The following is a 20,953-nucleotide window of genomic DNA, read 5'->3' as shown; positions in this document are numbered from 1 at the left end:
AGTCAGAAGGGACTCACTCAGCAAATGGTCTGGGGTCTAAATTTAAAACTAAACCAAACTTGTTTTTAGGACTACATTTCATACCCAGCTTTGGGCCACTGCAAATGACAGGGCCACTTGCCCCAGGCTCCAGCCCAATACCAGCAGGACTTATGGAATCCAGGAGTTGATATAGGAGCGTGCGGGGGAGGGGTAGCTCTTCACTCTCAAGGTGAGGAAGGAGACGGGACCAGACCCTCCTTTATACTCTCCCAACACCCTCTGGCCGACAGGCAGGCACCTCCTGCCTGGTCAGCCCCATGGTCCCACGAGGGCACCTGCCACTGGAGGGCCAGCCCCAGCTGTGGCTCCGCCCAAATCACTCCACATCCAGCCAGGTGGGGGCGCCCGTGCGCCAGCGTCCTCTTCCCCAGCAGAGTTAAGACACCCACCACCACACAGAAGTCACACAGAGGCCTCCTCCTCTTGCCCAATAAAAGACGAAACCAAAGTGGACACAAACACAAATCAAGGAGAGACATACACGATGTGAGGGGCTCAGCGGCCCCAGCAGGCCTCTGGCTTCCCAGCGTGATACATTCTAGTGTAATTCAGGAACGGGGGCTCGAGGGCCCCTGCGGGGAGCGGGAGTTAAAAAAAAAAAAAAAAATACAGAGACTGCAGTCTCCCCGTGGGATCCCAGGCAAGGCCGGGACAGACCCAATCTCTCACAGTTTGTTCTCATTTTTGGTTCCACATCTGGTCCCCCACTGAGGCAGGTTCCTCACGGCCCAGCCCCTACTCTGCCCCCGGGGCCTGCCCCCTCGGCCCTCCTGGCTGCTGGGAGGACCCTCGGCGGGGGACCAGCAGGACAGAGTCCACCAGGAAGATGGGAGAGGCAAGGGACGAGGCCCGCAGTTCTTAGACGCGGCCCTGTCGGCGGCCGGCCTGCCCTGGGTGCTCTGAGCCTGGCGCTGGGCGTCCCATTCCCAGCCTTCACCCCTTGAGGGGCTTGTCGGCCCCTCCGCTGGGGCTGCTGGCGCTGTCACTCTTCTTCCGGCGCAGGCTCTCGATCCAGCTGGAGCTGGAGCGGGCGGTGAAGCTGGAGAGAGCCAGGGAGCTGAGCCGCATGTTTTTCCCGGACATGATGAGCTCCCCGAAGCCCTCCTGGTGGGAGAAGGCATAGCCCGAGCGCCGGGACCCTGTGCGCCCCACACGTCGCAGGCAGCGGTGCTGGGCCTTGTGCTTCTTCCTCACCAGCTGGGTGTAGCGGACCTGATGGAGGGGACACAAGAGGAACCGCTGTCAGTGTGGCAGGGTCACACACCACTACCATCACCACCACCGCCGCCGCCACCACCGCCGCGGCCACCACCGCCACCACAGCTGCGAAGGGGGCTCGGAGCTCCAGGACGGAACATCCGGCCGCATGGGGTATCTAAGCCGGGGGCTGTGACACACCCAGTGTCTCACCGTGTCGGAGAGGTCCGGCTTCAGGTTTAGTTTGAGGAATCGAAAGGCAACCACAGGTAGGATGCAGATGACCGTGGTGAGCGCGATAGTCAGCCATACCGTGGGCTGGGCCAGGGTGTTCTGAGCATTACCTGGGGACGCAGAGGGCTCAAGGGACGCAGGGGCTCAGAGGCCTCACAGCGCAGACAGTTTATTTCTATCCCTGCCAGCCCGGCACACCCAGTCTCACAACCTCAGTCACCCTGGCTTCCTGCTCCTCCCTGCTCCCCAAATGCACATGTGACTCTAGCTCCAAATCTGACTCGAGCTCCAACTCTCCCCAGAACGTCAGACCTGCTTCTGGGACTGCCTCACCTGACATCTCTGCTGCACATCTAACAGGCATCTCATTCCACAAGGCCAAAAGCAAAACAAACGATTGCGTCCTCCACCCCAATCCTCCCCAGCTCAGGAAATGCCACCCTCACTCAGCTGCTCCCACTAAAAACCCTGACTTTGAATTCTCTCTCTCAAACCACTAATCTAATCCATTGGCTCCATTTTTCAAAACACCTACGGAATTCCAGCACTTTCCACTGTATTCTAAGCCACCGTCGTTTTCACCTGGATTACTGCTATAGCCACCTTTCTCTCTATACTTTATCAACCATAAAACAGTAAGAGTGATCCTCTAAAAAGATAAATCAATTTATGGCATTTCCTTGCTCAAAACCCTCCGGTGGCTTCCTACCGCATTTAGATTAAAATTCCAAGTTCTTCCTTGGACCTAAATGGGCATGAATGATCTGGACCAACTCTCATCTCCCTCTGCTCCACTGCCCGGCCCTCCTCTCCAACCTCCATTTCCTACACACACACCACGCACACACAGTACACACACACTCCTCCGCTGCCGACGACATCTTTGCAAGCCCCCACCCACCTAAGGCTTCTGTATCCCTGTTCCTTCTTCCTAGATCACACCTTCCCTTAATCCGATTTCTCTGTGCCAGTGTCCCTTCCTCCAGAGGTCTTGGCTGACTACTCTTGTCCCTCTTTACCTACCCTGCCTGATGTTTTTATAGGACTTATTAATTCCAGACGTTGTATCTGTTAACTTGTAAACTGTGTGTCTCCGTCATTGAAACATGAAACCCGGAGGGTGAACTGCTGTATCACAGCATCCGGAATAGTGGGACTGATAGCAGGAGTTGACCAAACACCCACGAGACGGAGAAATGAAAAGGTCTAAAGAAAAGGCCAAGACCTGCAAATGCATCTCTCACCTCAGGCTTCCTACCAGCCCCACTGCCACCTACCACGGCTGCCCTGGCACCAGTTCCAAACAGCCATACATTCAGTCATACAGTAGCATCCGCGCTGGCCACCCACCACCGCCAGGTTCCTCTTTCTAAAGTGATCCTTGGATGCCATTCCCCCTCTCTCCTCAGGGTAAAAAAGAGAGAGAGAGAGGGAGGGGGAGAGAGAGACAGAGATTCCTGGCAAGTCAGACGCAAAGCTCATTCTGGAATCTCCCTGCCGGATCCTGGCTCCACTCCCAGCAGCCTCCTGCGTGGGACAATCCCTGGCCACCCCACAAGCAGTCACTTTGCTGACCATGACACCTGCCACCCCTTGAGGCCCTAACCTCACACAGCCTGGCAGGGCTATTCTTCACTCATTCTTCATGGCAGCTCCCTGGGGGCGGCGCCCGGGTCACCTGCACCCAGCTGTCCCCCGGCCCCTGGAAGAATACCTGGCACATAGGAGGGTTGCACACATGTTCACCACATGCGGACTGGCTGCCTCCCTGCTAGTCCCAGAACAGGTGTGACTCCCCAGTGATGCAAGAGGAAGCCCCGGGGACTCACCCACAAACCGGAACTGGTTGGGAAACATGCTGAAGAGCCCGTTGCTGTGCATGGCGAAGAGGATAGTGAAGTACACGGCCAGGCTGCCCCAGATGAAGAAGTGGTTGATGGCCGTCCAGTAGCCCGTGTCCAGCCCAATCTGCAAAGAGCAGCAGCTGTCACGGCCAGCGGGGCCGTCACCCCCAAACCCCATCTCCTCCCAAGAACAGCACGCCGCGCCCAGAGCAGCCCCGGGGACAGGAGGCTCGCTCCTGGCAGAGGGGACGGCGGCCCCTGGACTGCTTCGTACCTGCACGCTGACCACGATGACCAGCGAGGTAGCCACGGTGACGGCGAAGGACTGGTAGTCAGCCAGCTGGGTGCCATCATCGCGGGTGGCCTCGGCGAACACCCCGTAGGGGATGAAGAACAAGAGCACGGAGGTGTAGATGCCCTGGGCTATGCAGATGAAGAACTCCCGCTTGTTGAACAGCAGGTTCAGCTGGCCGGGCTCGTACAGCTTCGGGTACTCCATGCTCCGCTGCTCAGGGACGTCCTGCCAGGGAAGGGAGGGCCGGGGGCACGGCGGGGGACTCAGAAGCTGCCACTGTGACCCAGGACGGTGAAGGGCGGGCCCTGTCCCTGCTTCCTCCTTTCTAAATCCTTTGACAGCTAGATCCAACCTCCAGTCAACTGCCCCCATCAGCCTTTGTCCAGCAGGCCAGCTGCAGTGCGCGGAAGCTGCAGCCACACACTGCCAGCGGGAAGAGCCGCCCGCTCAGGGCACGAGGGTCACATGCTCACCACCATCCCTGTGACTCCTTCACAGCGGTGTCCTCCCCAACCCACGTGAGCGTGAAACACCCCCGTACCTGATCGAAGACCCCCATTGCCAGGACCGGGAGGGAGGTGTACACGATGTTATAAAGGGTGATGAAATACTGGTCGTAGACGGTCTGGAAAGAGAACAGGGAGCGACAGGAGTGAATGCTGGGTCCTCCTTCACCACAAATCAGGCAGAGGCAGGCGGCCAACGGGGCACAGGCGCAGCCCCAAGGAATGTTCTGGAACTCCCTCTCCCCTCCTTCAAGGGGCGTTTTTGTGTTTTTTTTTAATGCATGAACCTGACAAGAGCTAGGCCCCCGGGGACTGAGCAGGGAACAGAACAGAGGCAGTCGCTGCCCTTCAGGAACTCAGACAGGCCCACCTGTGGGCCAGGAGCTCCGTACCTGGGCCGAGAAGCCGCAGAAGAAGCCGAACCAGAAGTGGACCATGGTGAAAGCAAAATTCTTGTAGAAGAAATAGCAGAGGAACTTGCACATGCGCAGGTAGGACCAGCGCCCGTGCACCAGCAGGAGGCGCTGCAGGAACTTGAACTGTGAGAAGGAGTAGTCTGAGGCCAGGACAGCCTGGATCCCTTCTTGCCCGCTGATGCCCACACCAATGTGGGCTGCTGCAGAGACACGAGAGGACAAGGGGCTGAGCACGGCCGCACACTTCAGAACAACCCCACCGATGTACAGCCCCCCTGCCCCTCTAGCCTGTCCTGATCCCCTGGACCTTGTGGGCCTGTCCCCCACCCTCCCACCGGCCTACGCAGCCCACACTCACTTTTGATCATGCTGACATCATTGGCTCCGTCCCCGATGGCGAGTGTCACGGCCTTCTTGTACTTCTTCACCAGCTCCACCACTTGCGCCTTCTGCAAGGGGGTCACCCGGCAGCAGATGACAGCTTTGCAGGCACAGGCCGTCTCCAGAAACTCCAGCTCCATGTCCGCCTCTAATGCATGGGCCTGCGACCCAGAGAACGCTGAAGGAGCCCCGGCCTTCCGCAGGAGGCCTGGGACTGAGTGCCACCTAGTCCCCTAAAGACCACAGCCCCTCGGAGGTGGAAGGGAAATGAGAACAAGACAGAAATGCCATTGAGAGAGAAGTGCTCTCCGGAAAGATGCTGCCCAGGCTGAGGATGGCGACACTCACCAGGCTGTGCCCGTTGATGACCAGGGCATATTCCCCGGCGACGGCTTCCAGGACAGACGTGAGCTTGGAAGAAGAAAGCTTCTCCTGGTAGGTGAAGCCGTTGCCTACGGCACGGGATGTGTCCATCATCTTCTCCCGGGCTTTCCTGTGGGGCAACGAGACCGTGGTCTCCCAGGCCAGGAGCGGGGTCTCCAGCCCAATAGGCCCGGGCAGCTCCGCCCACCTGAGCTCCTCCCGCACTTCCAGGACGGTGTGGCCTGTGACGATGAACACCTCCGTCATGTCGTCCGTCAGCATCTTACAGGAATAGCCAATGTTCACAGCCGTCTCTATGAAGAGAGAATGCACGTGCTACGGGCAGGCCCCCAACGAGGCCAGCACACTGCTGCCTGATGGCCAGGGCTCGTGCGGAGCCAGAACCCAGCGGGGCTGCAGTTCCCCGCGCCCTGGTGGGCTCTCACCTTGCTTGTCTCCGGTCAGCACCCATATCTTGATGTTGGCTAGCGTCAGCAGAGCGATGGTCTCTGGAACCCCTTGCTGAAGCTTGTCCTCGATGGCCGTTGCACCTAGCAGCTGAAATACCCCACGGGTCCCTGGCACGAGAGTCCCAGGCACGAGCCGCCCTCACCCACCCGTGGCCCCTCCATTGCCTGTACCATCATGTCGCTCTCGATCTCCTCGTAGACGCTGGCCAGCCTGTCCTCCCGGTTGTCCAGGGCCAGGCTGGCCTGGAGTCGTCTGTCCGCCCATTCTTCATAGTACTCTTCATCCAGGTCCTTATAGGCCAGTACCAGGGTCCTCAGCCCTTCCCCTGCATATTCCTGGGGGCAGAGCCAGCAGTCACCCCTCCCCCCACACCAGGAGAGCAGCAGAGCCCAAGGCCCCGCCCACCCTCACACCTACATTCAGGTGGTCAGTGGTGGTGTTGAGCAGCTCTTGGGTGGAGGGGTGCAGTCTATCCAGCAGGATGGTATCGGCCCCCTTGCAGTACAGTCGGATCTTCCCCTCGGGATTCCGCACTGGCAGCGAGGCAAGGGGAGAAAGGCCCAGAAAAACGCAGCAGGTCAAGACACCAACCTCAACATATCACCAGGGGTCACCCAGCACCCCTCGGCTAGCCAGGCCTGAATGCGCCCCAAGCCCCAAGTGCTGACAGCCAGGTCCCGGCCTCACCTATGACCGACATCCGCTTGCGGATGTTGTTGAAATCCAGGATGGCCAGCAGCTGGTACGTGATGGCTGTGCCCATCTCGTGGACAGTGATGGTTTTGGGGGTACGAGAGCGGAACACGAAACCAAAGTTCCTGGCCGCCGTGACGAGGGCTCCCTCGTCCGGGGACTGCGCTTTATAGTACAGCTCCCCTGGGTGGGGAGGAAGAACACGAGAGGCTAAGTGGCCCTGCCTCAGTTCCCCTCCCCGCGCCCCGTCCAGGAAGCCCCAGGCCGGCCGCACTACAGAGCAGAGTCCAAGTTGAAAGGCATGGGTCAGGTAGGGGAGAGCACAGGCCAGCTCCGGGGCTCACCTTCGTTCTTTTCTTCTGACATGACAGTATGACACAGGGAGAGGAGGCGGAAGAACTCGTGAGTGTGGGGGTCCCCCGCCTTGACAGCCTCCAAGAGCGTGGGGTCCCAAAATAAGAACTTCTTGTCGGCCAGAGGATTGAAGGAGAAGTCGACGGGTTCAGGCCTCTGGGGCAGGTAAGGGGACAATTAGGAAAGAGTAGGTGGCCAGGCGGCCTCCCAGGGAAGGGGCTGTCCCCGCCCTATTGTTCCCTGTTCTTCCAAGTCTTGGTAGTAGTCTCCACTGCGGACCTCAAAATTCCCACTGCTAAGTTATATAGTTTAACTACTATGCTGTACACCCGAGACTAATACCGAATGTCAACTGTCATTGAAAAAGAATAGCAGTAATAGTAATTAAAAATAAAATTTTTAAAAAAACCCAGGGTCTGCCTAAGACAGAAGCAGGAAGTCAGAGTTGGAGAAGGGGAATGGACGATGGAGGCCACGGCTGGAGCGATGGGGCCGGAAGCCAAGGACGGGGGACAGTTTCTAGAAGCTGCTGTAGATGGGAATCGATTTTCCCCTGGAGATCCAGAAGGAACCAGCTCTGCAACCCCCGATGTTGCAGGGGAAGAAAGTCCCAGAAAAATTCGGACAGGCGGAGACCCCCACCTCAACATATCACCAAGGGTCGCCCAGCACCCCTCACCACACACATATGACTCATTTTGGATTTTTGACTTTCAGAACTGCAAGATAACATGTTTGTGTTGTTTCAAAAGAAATACATCAATTAAAGTGAAATTTAAAAAAAACAAAACAAAAACAGCTCCCTCTGTGCCCATTTCCTGACCAGACATCAAACACATCACTAACTCCACCGCTTGTTCCCAGTCAGGCGTCCGTCCTATGGTTAAGTGGCCCACAGAATATCAGTGGAAGCCGGAGCTTACCTCTCCCAATTCAGCCTTGTGTCCCAGGACATCGAACACGTCCCCTACACACAGCCAGGACAGAGGAGAAGCAACGTCAGGGCCAGGGTCCCCTCAGAGCAAGGGGAGAAACTGCAGCACAGAAACCCGCAACCCTAACCACTGAGCAAACGTCACACTGCTGCGTGGTGGGACACGCGGTGCCAGGCACCCTGGATCCTCAGAACCCCAGAACTGAAAGCCACGGTCCCAAGACCCCCCACCAGCTCTCCTCCCAGGGCAGCTGCTAGTCCACACTAGGCTTCCCTGGGCTTCCCGGAGTGCCTTTCACCCTGCGGGCCTCCACAGCAGACACGGCCTTACACACTGGCCAGAAGGCCCAGGTTAGTACAGAAAGCAGTTAGGAGAGGGACTCACTCTGCACAAAGGTCAGACGCCACACCCCCTGCCCCAAGCCATCCCAGCAGCTCAGACACAAGGCCACTGCCGCAGGGCCACGCTGGAAAGACCATAGTCACATTCCAGAGACTCACAAGGCCCCTGCACAGCAACACAGGGAGATTCTAGCACTCCACCGGGGCAGCCAAGGTCCAACCTGGCCACGACGCCCAGAGGCCAGTGTCTGGGGCTTCACGTCAAACAGCCAAGGCGCTCCCCTACTGCCTGGAGCTAGGACCAGGGTGAGGGCATCAGCAGAGGAGAGGGAAGCTCGGTCGGTGTCTGCGTCTGGACACGGGATACAGACTGGACCCTTTCAAGGCCCCATGGAACCCAGCAGGAAAGAAGTCAAAACCCAAATGTCAGGACAACTGTGGGGGCCCCAGTTCCACTCTCCTTCCAGGCAAGCTGTGAGCCGTCCCTCCCGGTGCCTGTGGCACCACGTACCGTAGCTCCGGCCGTTGATGGAGCACTTGTTGAAGACCATGATGTTTTGGGTGAGAGTCCCCGTCTTGTCGGAGAAGATGTGCTCTACCTGACCCAGCTCTTCGTTCAGCGTGGTCGTGCGGGCCTCCGCGGGCGTCCGCTTCTTCGCACAGAACATCTTCTTGTCCCAGTTGATGAAGTAGCTGTGACCCAGGCGAATGACCTCCACACTGCACAGGGGACAGGCGGTAAGGCCGGGCGGGAAGCGGAGGAGGTGCCCCCCCCACGGGCCTCCGCTGCAGGCCCTCCAGCTGGGACAGACGAGGACAGAGAGGACACCTAGGCTCAGGAACCTGGGGGGTGGGAAGGGTGAGGGGAGCCTGAAGGTGGCCCGGCCACATACAGCCAGCACAGGAAGTCCCCAGCCCCGACCCTCTGATGCGCTCCAGATAAAAAAGGTGCAAAGGACCTGGGCAGGTGGGACAGACAGCACAGGTAGAGGAGGAAGAAACGGACTGCAGACAAGGTACTCGACCACTTCTTACCTCAGGGCTAATAATACAGAAACCATGCAGAGAAAACAAGAGAAAATGCGAGAGGGAAGGGAGAGAAAAAAAGAGAGAAGTAATGAGGGTGCTGCATCTGCCACGACAACACAGGCGCCACCACAAAGGGGGCCCCCAGTGGGGAGCGGAAGCCGAGAGGGCTCGAGCCCACCCTCCCTCCGACACGCTCCTCAGGACTCCACACCCCACTCTGTGGCTTTCAGAAAGAGCACGTGGTCACCTGAGAGGCTGACTCTGGAGGGGGGGGACCCAAAACTCCAGGAAATGACACCAATTCACAAGGGTGTGGTACTTTCAACACCTCAAGGTCTGTGCACACCCTGCTTTGCCAGGTGATACCTTTGGGTATGGATTGTCAGCGTTTCAGAAAGGACCCTGTGTTTAAGTCCAGTACAGCCAAGTGATGGGGCCATGTCTGGAACCCTGCTTCTGACCTGAGGCTGCTGTCAGGATCCAGCAACCAGGCAAAAACTGAGCTGGCCAGAAATACCTCCGTCGCCTCTACCACTGAGCTGATCAAGCAGTTCCCCGCCTCCCCCAAACACACATGCTGTTCCCTTGATGAGACATAGAAAATTTTCTCAGGCATCTACCACGGGCTTGGACACAAAACACGCAGAGCAAAGCGCAAAGATGGAGAAAAAATTTGGCTGTGGGCAAGAAAGCATTTAAATAGTAAGGAAGAAATCAGTTATAATGATAACGATACACGTGCTACCACCCAGCACTTTAAGTTTTAAACTATTTTCCAACCTAGTATCTTATATCAAGATGTCCCTTTGGAGAAGGTGGGCCAGGAATTATTATTCCCGTTCTATATGAGAAAACCGAGGCCCCCAGCAACTGCAGAGTTGCCTGAGGTCACATGACTAATGAGAAGGCAGGACTAGCCCCCATCCTGAGTCCCAACGCTCTAGAAAAACCCAGTCTGTACACCCTCAGTACAGAAACGCCATCTTCCATCTCTGCCATCAGCACTACCGTGTTTCCCCCAAATAAGACTTAGCCGGACAATCAGCTCTAATCCGTCTTTTAGAGCAAAAACTAATATAAGACCCGGTCTTATTTTACTATGAGATTGGGTCTTACATAATATAATATAATACCGGATCTTATATTAATTTTTGCTCCAAAAGACGCATTAGAGCTGATTGTGCAGCTAGGTCTTATTTTCAGAGAAACAGGGTAACATTCGGGGGCTAGTGGGGACATTTCAGGCTACCTGGGGAAGCCGTATGAACAAAAACATGGCACATGGGAAGAGTTCTGAGTGGCACCATAAAGCATTTCTTTAAAAATGGTGCAGGTCCCCTTGTCTCACGTGCAAGGCACTAAGTAGGAAAGAAAATTTCTCTCTCTGGCCAGTTCTTCCTCCCCCTCTTGTATCCTCTTGCATCCCCACCTTCCAGTTCCACGTCACTGGCCCAGAACTGCTGACATCTCTTTGCCGCAAGCATCCTTGATCCTATTCATGCACACCACTGCCTGCCAACACTTCCTAAAGTATCCTTTAAGTTTTTTTTTTTGTTTGTAAAGAATCCTTTAATGGTTTACTAAGGATGAAGGCCAGAGGCAAAGATGTAAGACCCACCACTAGGTTTCCAGCTCTCTGCCCCGCAGCCAAACTGTTCCCTCTCATTCCTAGGTCCCCACCCCCAAGCCTTTGTTCCTGGGCCTCTCCCCCCCACCCCTCCACTCACACCCAACCCAGACACCACTCAAAGCCCAGTGCTACAGCCACCTCTTCAGAGATGTCCTCCCTGATTAACTGCTCCAGGACACATGCGCTTCCATCTGTCAGGGCACTTTGGGCCTCCCGCCCGGTATCGTGGTAACTTATGCCATTTGTACCCGCCCCCCCCTGCCCCACTCACAGGCCTACTTTTGAAGACAGAGGCCTCGTTCCACATCCCCGTATCCCCTTGCTGTACACGGAAGTCTGTAGGTAGAATGACTTCTACAGGCCTTGTCCCCACTCTGTTTTACAACGTGTTGAGATTTTCCTTCCTCTGCTAGACCGAGGCTCCCGGAGGGAAAGCGAGCCACCCCTAACACAACTTCGTGTGTGTGCCATGCACCTAGCGTGCTTCTCTGCACAAAGTTGGCATGCCACTAACATGTGCCAAGGAAACCAATATGGTTTTCATTCCCATACAGTCCAAAGGGCCAAGAAACCGAAGTGAGCTCTGTCCCCAAAGATAATCAGGTGACATAAAGTGTTCACAGCACAGGAAGAAGAGGACGTCGCGTTCCTTCCCCAGAAGTTCACCTTCACAGACAAGGGACGCTGGCCCGGGGCCCACCCGAGCTCCCGGGCAGAGAAGGCGCATACCTGACATACAGCGATATGGGCACAACGGTGTTGAGGATGATGATGTAGGACCAGAAGGAGAGGAAGCCAGAGAAAAAGGCACTGTCCACAGCCTCGTCCCAGGGCAGGTACACCTGGAAACGCATCCCGACCTCGTGCTCCCAGATGGCATTGCCAATGGCCAGGATCACCCCCATGCAGACCAGGAACCCAAAAATCTGGGGAAGAACGAGAAGCAAAAGCAAGCTTCCTACCTGAGCCGTCCAAAGCTCAGGCATCTTTAACATGGTGGCACGCTCGAGGGGGAAGCGCCCAGAACTGGTGACAAACAGGTTCTAGTCTGGCCCCGACCCTCCGGTAGGGCTCCCGTCTGCATGATGGGGAAGCTGAAACAGTTGTGTAGCTCCCAGTCCGACATCCTAGAACCCTTATGAGGCCTCAAAGATGGTACAAGTGGGGTGAGCTACTTTCAACATACCAAAGCAGCTTCCTGGAAGTCACCCATCTACCTGAGCTAGGCCTCCACAATGCCAAGTGTCGGTCACGTTCACCATCTCATCCAGATTGCCCCTCCCCCTCCCCCCGTTTTTTTTAAACCAGAGAAACAAATTGTATTGCCATAAATGTAGACTTCTTGATAGCCAAAAATCTTAGCTCGGAGTCCTTGGGAAAGGATCCTAAGAAAGTTTTGGAGCTTAAAAGAAAAAATTCGAGACCACAGTCTGATTTCAGACATCTCTTTGCAAAAACGGCCTCGGCTCTTTAAGCTCTGGAACAAAACAGGAACCACCCTGGTGACCAAGGGCCAGCAGGGGGCGATGCGAACCTCTGCCTGACACACACCAGCCTCCCTCAGGCTGGGTTTCTGCAAACCCTTTAAGGCCAGGGTGGAAACTGGCCCCCCAGCTTCGCAAGCTGGCATGTGGGGGGCAGGCAACAGGCAGTGGGGGTGCGAGCAGGGGAGGAGAGGAGGGAAGAAGAACCCGACAAGGAGCTCAAATTTCTAGCCAAACAAGAGAAGGATTCAGGAATCGCCAAAAAAACGAAAACAGAAAGTTTTCCTTTGGGACCCTTCGCTCTTAAAAGTCAGGGGAAAAGACCCCATTCTCCATCCTCCAAATGGAAATTTTTCTTTTAACTCCCTCTCCGTCCCCGTGAAGGCCTCCTTGTCCTGGGCAAAAGCAAACAGGAGGTCACATGCTACACGAAGTCATCGTCGGAACTGGAATCCAGAGAAGGGAAGGCTTGTTTTAGCTTTCTTTAAGTTGTTGACTCACGCATGTTCCCAAGGTGTTTTAAAATAATATCTCCCAAGGCTAAAAGGAGCGTGAAATAAACACTGCCTTTGAGGGACTGACCTGCGGGTGGCTTTAAAGCCAAAACCTGAACCTTGGCTACTGAGCCGGGAGGAGAGGTGGGAGCAAAGGGAGAAACAGACAGGCCGGGCCAGAGCCCACGGGCCGGGAGGCCTTACCCAGAGCACCAGGGTATTCATGAGGCGGTCAATACTTGTTCTCTTGAATTTCGTCCTGCCGCTGTTCTGCATCAGCTTAGTGTCAGGACCTGGAAAGGAAGCAGAAGGGCTGGGAAAGCCAAATAACCCATGTGCCTCCGGGCTCCTGCTCGGGTTCCCAGACTCCGGACATCAGGGTGGAAAGAGACCCCGGCTGGAGGAGAGGTTTGGTTTCAGGGCTGGTGAGTTACCCCACACACTACACCAGCCCACGCAGCCTCCTCCCACGTCCCTGAGGACACCACGGCTGAGGCCAAGCGTTGCTCTTCTTTCTTTGGACCCCAGGAGGCTCACCTGCAAAGATGACCAGGCCGAAGCACCACTCGGTGTTTCGCAGCACGCAGCCCCGCAGCAGCATGTTCTGGTTGCTCAGAGGAAACTTGTTCTCCTTCCAGTAGAGGGCGCCACTGAATTTGTCCAGCTTGTTGTTGGGAGGCTCGCAGATCACTTCGCCTTAGGGAAAGGAAGACAGGAGTGCCCGGGGTGAAGGTGCAGTCTAAGCTTGACCCCAAGACAACAAGACACAAAGAGCCCCCCTAAGGGAGACGGTGCAGGCACACGGGCCCGTCCACACCCTGATGGTGGGACTGTGGAGTGACGCCACTTTGGAGAAAGGAAACAGGCGTCATGAACTGATATTAAAAGTACACACACCCTTGGACCCAGTAATCTACAGAAATAACGGCACAGATCACAAGGGTTTTTATTAAAGCATTATTTAAACAGCGGAAGACCAGGAACCACTGAATGATCAGGGAACAGTTGAATAAATTATGACACATCAATCCTACGTAATATTATACAGCTATTAAAAAGACTGAGATCAACTTCTTTAGAATGATATGACGTGATAAGGTAACGGTGATGAATTTCATAGGTAGCGAAAGGCAGGTTGCAGAGATTTGGGTACAGTATGATTTCTGTTCACATGTTTGTATCAACACAGAGAAAAGTGTAGATGAAAATACACCCAACTGCCAGTCGAACCGGCTCCCTAAGGACGGCAGAACTGGAGGGTGGGCGGGCGTTTTCCTATACGCACTGCACAGCTTGTCTTGTTAGATAGAAGGAGCACATATCACTACTCTGAACTGAACAAGAAATAAAAACCCCAAATTCTCTCAACATGCACAGTAAGGATGGAGCTATCAGCCGTGAAGACCTCTGGAAATGACCATCAATTCAAACATGAGTGGTGGCCACCAGACATTCCTGACCCCCGCGCACCCACCAAGAGAGTCCAGGATGCTGCATAATCACAGCTACAGGCCAAAAGGATAGAGTGCCGTGTAAACCCCCAACCCAACCACTTCCTCTACCTGAGAGCGACTTCTCTGAAGTTACTCACCATCGAACTTGGCAAGCTTGCTGATGTCTCCCAATTCCGAGGTGACTGGAATTGCCTGACGCACTTTCATGTTGGTCTCTCTGCAAAGGACAGTGTCCCTGAGTCCTGGCTCCCTTCCCTTCCTGTCCGTTCTACCTGGGAACCCCTGACTATGGGGCATCACGACCCCCACGCATTACTGGGTGAGCAATACTTCTACACACCCAAAGTCTTACCTACAGTCTTCCAAAAGGTACACCCTCCACACCTTTCAAAATCAAGCTTTTTTTAGCTCTAAGGACGCAGAAGGAGAGAGGTGTCACAGAGCAACTCACCCATCGAGTTCTGCTGTCTCTATGTAACACAGCCCATGGGGCTCACTGCTGGAAAGGAGGAGGAGATCCGCCTAGAGAGAAAACCCAATGAGAAGCCAAAGACCCCGCCATGGCGTCTCTGATGAGCCCTCTTTCCACCCAGCATTCTCGGTTTGCTTAGCCCCAAGCACGTGAATGGCTAGAAAGGAGCCGGGGGCAAGCACACTCATCTGACACGCAAGCTTCCCACTTGAGAAAGCTTCCTCCCATGGGTGTTTAAGGGGCAACAGTAAGTCAGGAGACACTCCTCCCTTACCGCCACAAACTGGTTATTTTCCAGCTTGATGATGTCACCAACACAGACATTCATCCACTGCTCCTGCTGGAGGCTGAGGCAATGAGAAGGCGGGGAGGAGGCTGTCAGTGGCTGCAGCCGCTCCCAGAGGACGCTCCCCAAGCCCTCAGTCTCCCACAGACACTCACGTTCCATTGATCAGCACCAGAGACTGACGGTTATTCACCTGGTTATCACTCTTGTGGCGGAACTGCAAAGGAGGAGACTAAGAAAGGTTAGGCACCTTCTCCTGCTCCAAGGGACTCAGATGGCCAGTGGAACGCAAGGCTTGCTGGGTACCACCTGTCCACAGCCCTGCTCTCCCCCTGCCCCGCCCCCCCCGCCCCACTTCTCGGCCAAGCTGGACGGGGTGAGGGACGGCCACGAACACAACTCACGTAGTCATCAGTGGCGTCTTTAACAGCTGTGATGGTGAGGACGAGGACCAAAGGCACGATGGTGGTGAACCAGGACAGGGAGGAGATCTGTGGGATCAACTGGAAAGAGGACAGAGAAGGCATGCCTCTGAGGCCCCATCCTGCGCCCTCTTCCAGCCCTAGACCTTTCTCTGCCTTCACTGTATTTGGCTTTGTGAGTTGCACGCGGTCAACCGTGGGTCACCTACCTGCAGAATGAGAAGGAACAGGAAGTAGGTATTGGCAACTTCCTGGAACTGCTCAAACAGGTTGACAGGCAGGAAGGTGAGGATATTGTACTTGGAGGTCTTGATGCAGTTACTCTGTGGCCGTGGGAGAGAAGACAATGAGGCTGCCTCCTCCACCGACGCTGCCCCAAACCTCTGTCCCCAAAGCCAGCGCCCACAGGTGTGGGAGGGGGACCGAGTGGGAGAGAAGGGAGTCTCACGGGTCGGTCCGCTTCACTGACAGGTGAAGCCATAAAAAATTCAGCAGGGTAGCAGATGGAGAGGGTGAGGGTGGCGAGGCCGCCTGCCCCTCCCCCAAGCAGGCTCCCGTCCAGCCCCTCCCCCCAGCCTAGGACGTGCCTGCACCTTTCCCCTTTCCAGCTCAGGAGGAGGTTTCCAACAGGCGGTCTAGAGCCACTCACCGCATACTGAAATTTCTCGTTGTACTCTCGGTCATTGGCCCGCGCCCTCCTTTCTTCTTCTGCAACAGAATGGTGCTGCACTCAGGAGAAGAAGACTGGGGCCTGGCCCGGCACCTTGTCAGGCCCGCCCCACTCTGGGGGTCTTCCACTGGGGGCCCTTGGTCCTTTCCACCGTATACAGCTCTAAGGAATCAGTGCCACACCTGAGGTGTCACTAAATTCTTCCACCTCTCTCCACCAGCCTGACCGCTGGGCTCTGCAGGCATTGCTCACACCACAGGACGCCTTCTTTCCTCCCCAATAACCATCAAGGTCTGCCACTGGGGACACTCAGTTCCTCTCCCCATCCCTTTAATTAATACTTTAGGTAGTCGTGGTCTCGGGACTCCCCAGAGGAAAGCAGCTGGAGCCACACAGCTTCCTACCCCTGGGAACCCCAGCAATTCCTGCCATAGCGCTATCCTCCCCTAACCTGGGGGGTAGGGTGGGTGGCAAGACGGAGGGTCACCGTGCCCTGGGACTGCTCTGCGGCAGCTTCCCAGCCCCACGTGCGGTCCCTCTACAGGAGCCTCTGCTTGTCACATGTCGCCAGCAGTGGATTCTGACTGGCCCACAATGACATCACCTTATTTTAAAGCTCATCTTGAAGTAGAAGGGGGGGGGGTCAGGGATATGGGTCATGCAGACTGAGACAGAGAGGCAGGAGGGAGGAATGCGATCCACTTGAAACAGTTGCTCTCTAACTGTAACCTTTCTCGCACCATCTGCACACATTTCCCCTACACAACACATTTGTCACTGAGTCACAAAAGAGCTACACCTGTCCTGAACCTCCGCAGCTCTGGGACTGTACGCCACCAAGTTCTGGGACAGACCATGGGGGTGTCCTATGAAGGCTTCTCGGGCCCATCTCCCGAGGTCACCATGACCACAGGCTGAGAAAGGGCCCATCCTGGTTAGGCGGCCAACACACTGCCTTAAACGCGGCCTAGAAGCAAAGGCAGCATTTCACACCCCTCCCCTCACCCCCTCCGAAGACCCCTGCAGGGCACACTGCAGCAACAGAACCTGCGACCACAGCATCCTCTGCCGAACCAGAGCACTCCCTCCCGGCACTGTCACTTCACTCCCAGAAACTTCTCCAGAGGGAAGCCCTCTGGCTGAGACCCCTGCCCAGTCATGCAAAGGGAGAGTTAGGGATGGGACCCTTCGGAGCCAGGACCTCTGGGTCTGGAAAGGAGAGGTTCAGGGAAGGTTGGGGGAGGCTGAGGACAAGCGAATGTGAGGGTGGGAGAGGGGGAGTTCTGGGCTCGGGAGAGCTGCCTGTCGCTGCCTCCCGTTACCTGTCCCCCAAGAGGGTTTCTTTCGGCTCCAGGAGGGGGGCGCCCCGGCCCGGGCCCATTTCTCTGGCATCTCCTTGGGGACCGTCATGATCCCGGTTTGAGCGGGGAAGAGCGGACGGTCTGTCAGTCCGTCCTTGGGCTCAGCGGCGCCGATCGGGCGGCCCCCCGGGGAGGCGCAGGAGCTGCGGCCGCTCAGAGGGGAGCCCCAGCCGTCGGGCGCGCGCTCCACCTGCAGCCCCGGCCATCCTCGCGGCCGCCCTCACCCGGGACGCCGCGCGCTCAGCGGCGCTGCACCCAACGCCCCCGAGTCCCGCGGACACCGCGCACTGAGCGGCCCCGAGCGCGGCGCGCACGCCCTGGGCTCCGCCCCCGCCCGCTCGGCGACTGCAGGGCCGCCGCCAGCCAGCGCCGCGTAGGCGAAAGCCCGCGCCCAGCCCCGCCTCCCCGCCCGGCCAATGCGGGTGAGGGGACTGCCGGCGTTGTCGGGGGCAACCGCTTTCGTCCCACCCCCGCCCCCGCCCGCAGGAAGCCCAGGACCGCGGGGTGATGAGAAAAGGGGGAGAGAAAGGAGGGAGGAGACCAGGAGGTGTGAGGACGGAGGGGAGAAGATGGAAACACAGCTCCCCAGGGTTCCCAGGCCAGGGTTCCCAGGTGCGGGTCTGCGTGTTTGGGAGTGAGGGGCAGGTACTCAGCACCCTCCGGGGGAACCCAGCTCAGGGATCCAGGGGAAGAATTCGGTTTCCCAGGCTCCCCTAGGATGGGTAGAGATTGCAATCTACCCTGCTTCAGACACACTCCCTTTGCTCCCTGAGCCCTAACACCCATTCCTGATAGTCCCAGAGACACCCCCACCTCCTGTCTTACCTGGGGGGCGCTTTTTTGCACACAGTGCCATCTCACCCAGCAAGGTCCCAGCAATCCCATGGGAGACCCTGCAGGAAGGTGACATGTGCGTGAGGTCAGGAAGCTTGAGGGTGACCCTTCATTCCCCTCTTCAGACTCCTCCTGGGTGCCCTCTTCTTCAGATCTGACCTTGCCCTCCCTCCCCGGCCTTCCCCCCTACACCCCACCAGCACTATTCTTACTGCCCTGATGGGCCCCTGAGAAAGAGAGGACTTCCCCACCACCTCTCCCCGTGCCTCTGCCTTGGGGAACAGGAGAGGACTGACACTGTACAAAATCCAAGATGTGGTGGGAAACGAGGGGGCAGTGACAGGAGGCCAGATATTGATGGGAGGGGCACAGCTCTCCAGGTACCCAGCCCAGGCCCAGGGGATGCCCCCGCGTGCCCTCTTGGTGGCAATGAGTGGTGCCTGTGTTTGCTGGAAAGCAGAATATGCACCACAGGGTGGGGCTGAGGGAACACAGCCAGGAAACACCTGGCAGAGCATCAGGAAACAGGCTCCACCCTTCTCAAAAAGTTTATAATCTTCCCATCCCCCCATTACTGGGGCTCCCACTGTCACCTCCTCCAGGGGAGCTCACATTAGAAGCATGGCCTTCACTTCCTGCGCACAGTCCCCAAACCACTTCCTCTAAGTCTGGGTCAGCCACCCTCTGGACAAGAAAAGGGGTCTGCCACCCCCAGCGGGAGCTGTCCCTCTCCCTCCCAAGCCCCATCAGGTCAGTATGGCACTGGGTGCAGGCGCAAGGAGCATCAGTCAGACGGACCTCTGCTTCCTTCCATCTTCCCATGTCCTTCCTTTCACCTAAAAAGGTAAAAGGTCTGGCTTACGAGACAGAGAGCCTCAGCCCGGCCCAAAGGAAACTGCCAGCCAGGTCTTGGGTTCTCTTGTCACCTCCTCTTTCTTTGTCTGGGTGGAAAACCCTCCTCTTCGGTGCCCTGTCTCCAGCCTACTGGGCACACCCCACCAGCCTGTCAGCTCCCAGAGATACTAATTGCCTGTCTGCTCAACCTCCATAATTACAGACTCCGGCCACCACCAGTCACCCACACCAGTCCTCTCATCACAAACTCAGACTCTCTTCCTGGACCCCAGATCAGGCAATCCTGAAAGCCAGAAGCCCTTTTCCTCCCTGACCCTTCCCAACCCTGGCAGGCAAGGGTGCCTGTCTCAGGGAAAAAAACCTCATCCACATTTTAGAGATGCCAAGCCCTCCCTCAGGGCCCCCAGCCAGGGTCTCCACCCAGAAGAGAGTGTGAGTCATGGAAGGGTGGGGTGCGAGGGGAGAGGTCAAAGGAGAGGATGCAAGGGTGGGCATCTCAAGTCCCACAGCCAGCCCCACCCAGACAGGGAGGCAACCAAGAAACCACAGATCTGGCCGTGGGTCCTAGCAAAGAGTTAATGAAGGAGCCACACACATGTTCAGGAGTCAGGAGTCTGGACACCGACCAGGAAAGTTCTTTTACCTCCAGGACCCTGGGGAGACTGAACGCTGGCTTGGCCCCAGACCTCATCCCCTCTGGGGGCCCTGGGAGGAAGGGAAAGGGAGGGCGAGACCTGAGAACAGGGACCCCTCTCACTTCTCCTTCCCAGTCTCACATAGTCTGTCAGGGCCATTAGCCACGTCGCCCTGCCCCAGCCCCCTCTGCAGCCACATTTGGGATAAAAATAGCTGCTCTGGGAAGAAGGCAATGGTCCACGGAGGAAAAGGCTCCTCCTGGAGGCCAGGCCCCTGCTCCCTTCCAGCCCAAACCCAGGAAGGCTGACCCCTCCTCTCAGAGGAGGCTGGCAGGGCTATCTGTGGGCCGCTCAGGGAGACAGCAGGCAGTGGAGTCCAAGACCCCCAGCTCACCTGCCACCAACACCACCCCGGGCCACCTTCCACGGCGAGGACAGAACCCAGGACTCACTCCCCAGGTCTGAGCGCCCAGAGCTGCACCTCTCCGGCCCAGAGACGTCCACCTCACAGAGACAAAGCCTACCAGCCCCCAACTCCCTTCTCCAGACACCCAAACCCTGGGACCCCGGTTAGTCCTCTCAACCCAACTCTGTGGGCGGCTCTCCCCCCTCCGCTGCTCCGTTAGCTTCTCCTCCGCACGCCCGCGCCCCTTACCTGGTCTCCACGCGCCCCTTCAGCACCCCATCCACCCATCTTGCAGACAGCCTTCCAATCTGCCCATCCTCCGGCACCCGGACACCCCCTTCTCCCCAGTCACTGCCTCCTCCGTCTCCCCGGCCGCCGACTCCCTGTCCGGTCCTCCCCAGCCCACACCCGCCTCCCGGCCCCTCCGGCCCGCGTCCAGTCAGTCCGTAGCGCATCTGCCCTCCGCCCGCGCTCCGGCGCTGCCCCGCCTCGTCCGGCCTCACCTCAGCGCTCAGCGCTCGGCGCCCGCCCCGGCGGCCCCGTCCCGGCCATGCCGGGGGCTGGGGCGGGGGGCGCTCGGCTCGGCTCCCCGCGGGCTCCCGCCCCCCAGCTGCAGCCCCGCTCCCCCCGGGGCCTCGGCCCGCTACTTTGTGTCAGTTTCGGCCACGGCGGGGCGGAAGTGACGGAGATGGCGGGAGAGGGCGGGGGGCGGGAGGGGGTTTTGGGGAGAAGGAGGGGAGGCGGGAGTCGCCATCTTTGTGCGGGGCAGGGGGAGGGTCTTAACCCTTCCGGGCTCCCCACGGCGAGGCCGCCTGCCCGCCCCACCCACTGCCACCTCCATCCCGCCTC

General features: G+C 57.4%; 1 protein-coding gene across 8 annotated transcripts; it reads right to left on the bottom strand.

The window, feature by feature from the left end:
- Positions 1-836: 836 nt before the first annotated feature.
- On the bottom strand, positions 837-20,785 carry ATP8B2 (ATPase phospholipid transporting 8B2). 8 transcript variants are annotated; one of them, XM_033093250.1, is made up of 28 exons: positions 20,608-20,785; positions 18,200-18,267; positions 15,993-16,051; positions 15,553-15,666; positions 15,326-15,424; positions 15,077-15,138; positions 14,910-14,982; positions 14,615-14,685; positions 14,301-14,380; positions 13,247-13,405; positions 12,914-13,002; positions 11,461-11,657; positions 8,584-8,792; positions 7,720-7,763; positions 6,787-6,952; positions 6,437-6,625; positions 6,167-6,282; positions 5,920-6,084; positions 5,725-5,836; positions 5,487-5,592; positions 5,264-5,408; positions 4,893-5,076; positions 4,511-4,734; positions 4,154-4,237; positions 3,592-3,837; positions 3,303-3,441; positions 1,453-1,583; positions 837-1,254 (listed from the first exon to the last, which is right to left on the bottom strand). In XM_033093250.1, exons 2-28 carry the CDS (start codon positions 18,228-18,230, stop codon positions 976-978), a joined length of 3,573 nt encoding a protein of 1,190 aa, XP_032949141.1. In that variant the 5' UTR covers positions 18,231-18,267; positions 20,608-20,785; the 3' UTR covers positions 837-975. The 8 variants fall into 8 exon arrangements, with proteins under 8 accessions (XP_032949141.1, XP_032949135.1, XP_032949139.1 ...); XM_033093244.1 differs by having other exon boundaries at positions 15,077-15,153; positions 15,993-16,067; positions 20,608-20,710; XM_033093248.1 differs by having other exon boundaries at positions 15,077-15,153; positions 20,608-20,710.
- Positions 20,786-20,953: the final 168 nt, after the last annotated feature.

Source organism: Rhinolophus ferrumequinum, chromosome 22 (assembly GCF_004115265.2).
Source record: "Rhinolophus ferrumequinum isolate MPI-CBG mRhiFer1 chromosome 22, mRhiFer1_v1.p, whole genome shotgun sequence".
NCBI lineage: Eukaryota > Metazoa > Chordata > Mammalia > Chiroptera > Rhinolophidae > Rhinolophus > Rhinolophus ferrumequinum.
Note: the sequence above shows the minus strand (reverse complement) of the source record. Positions and strands in the feature narration are given on the sequence as shown.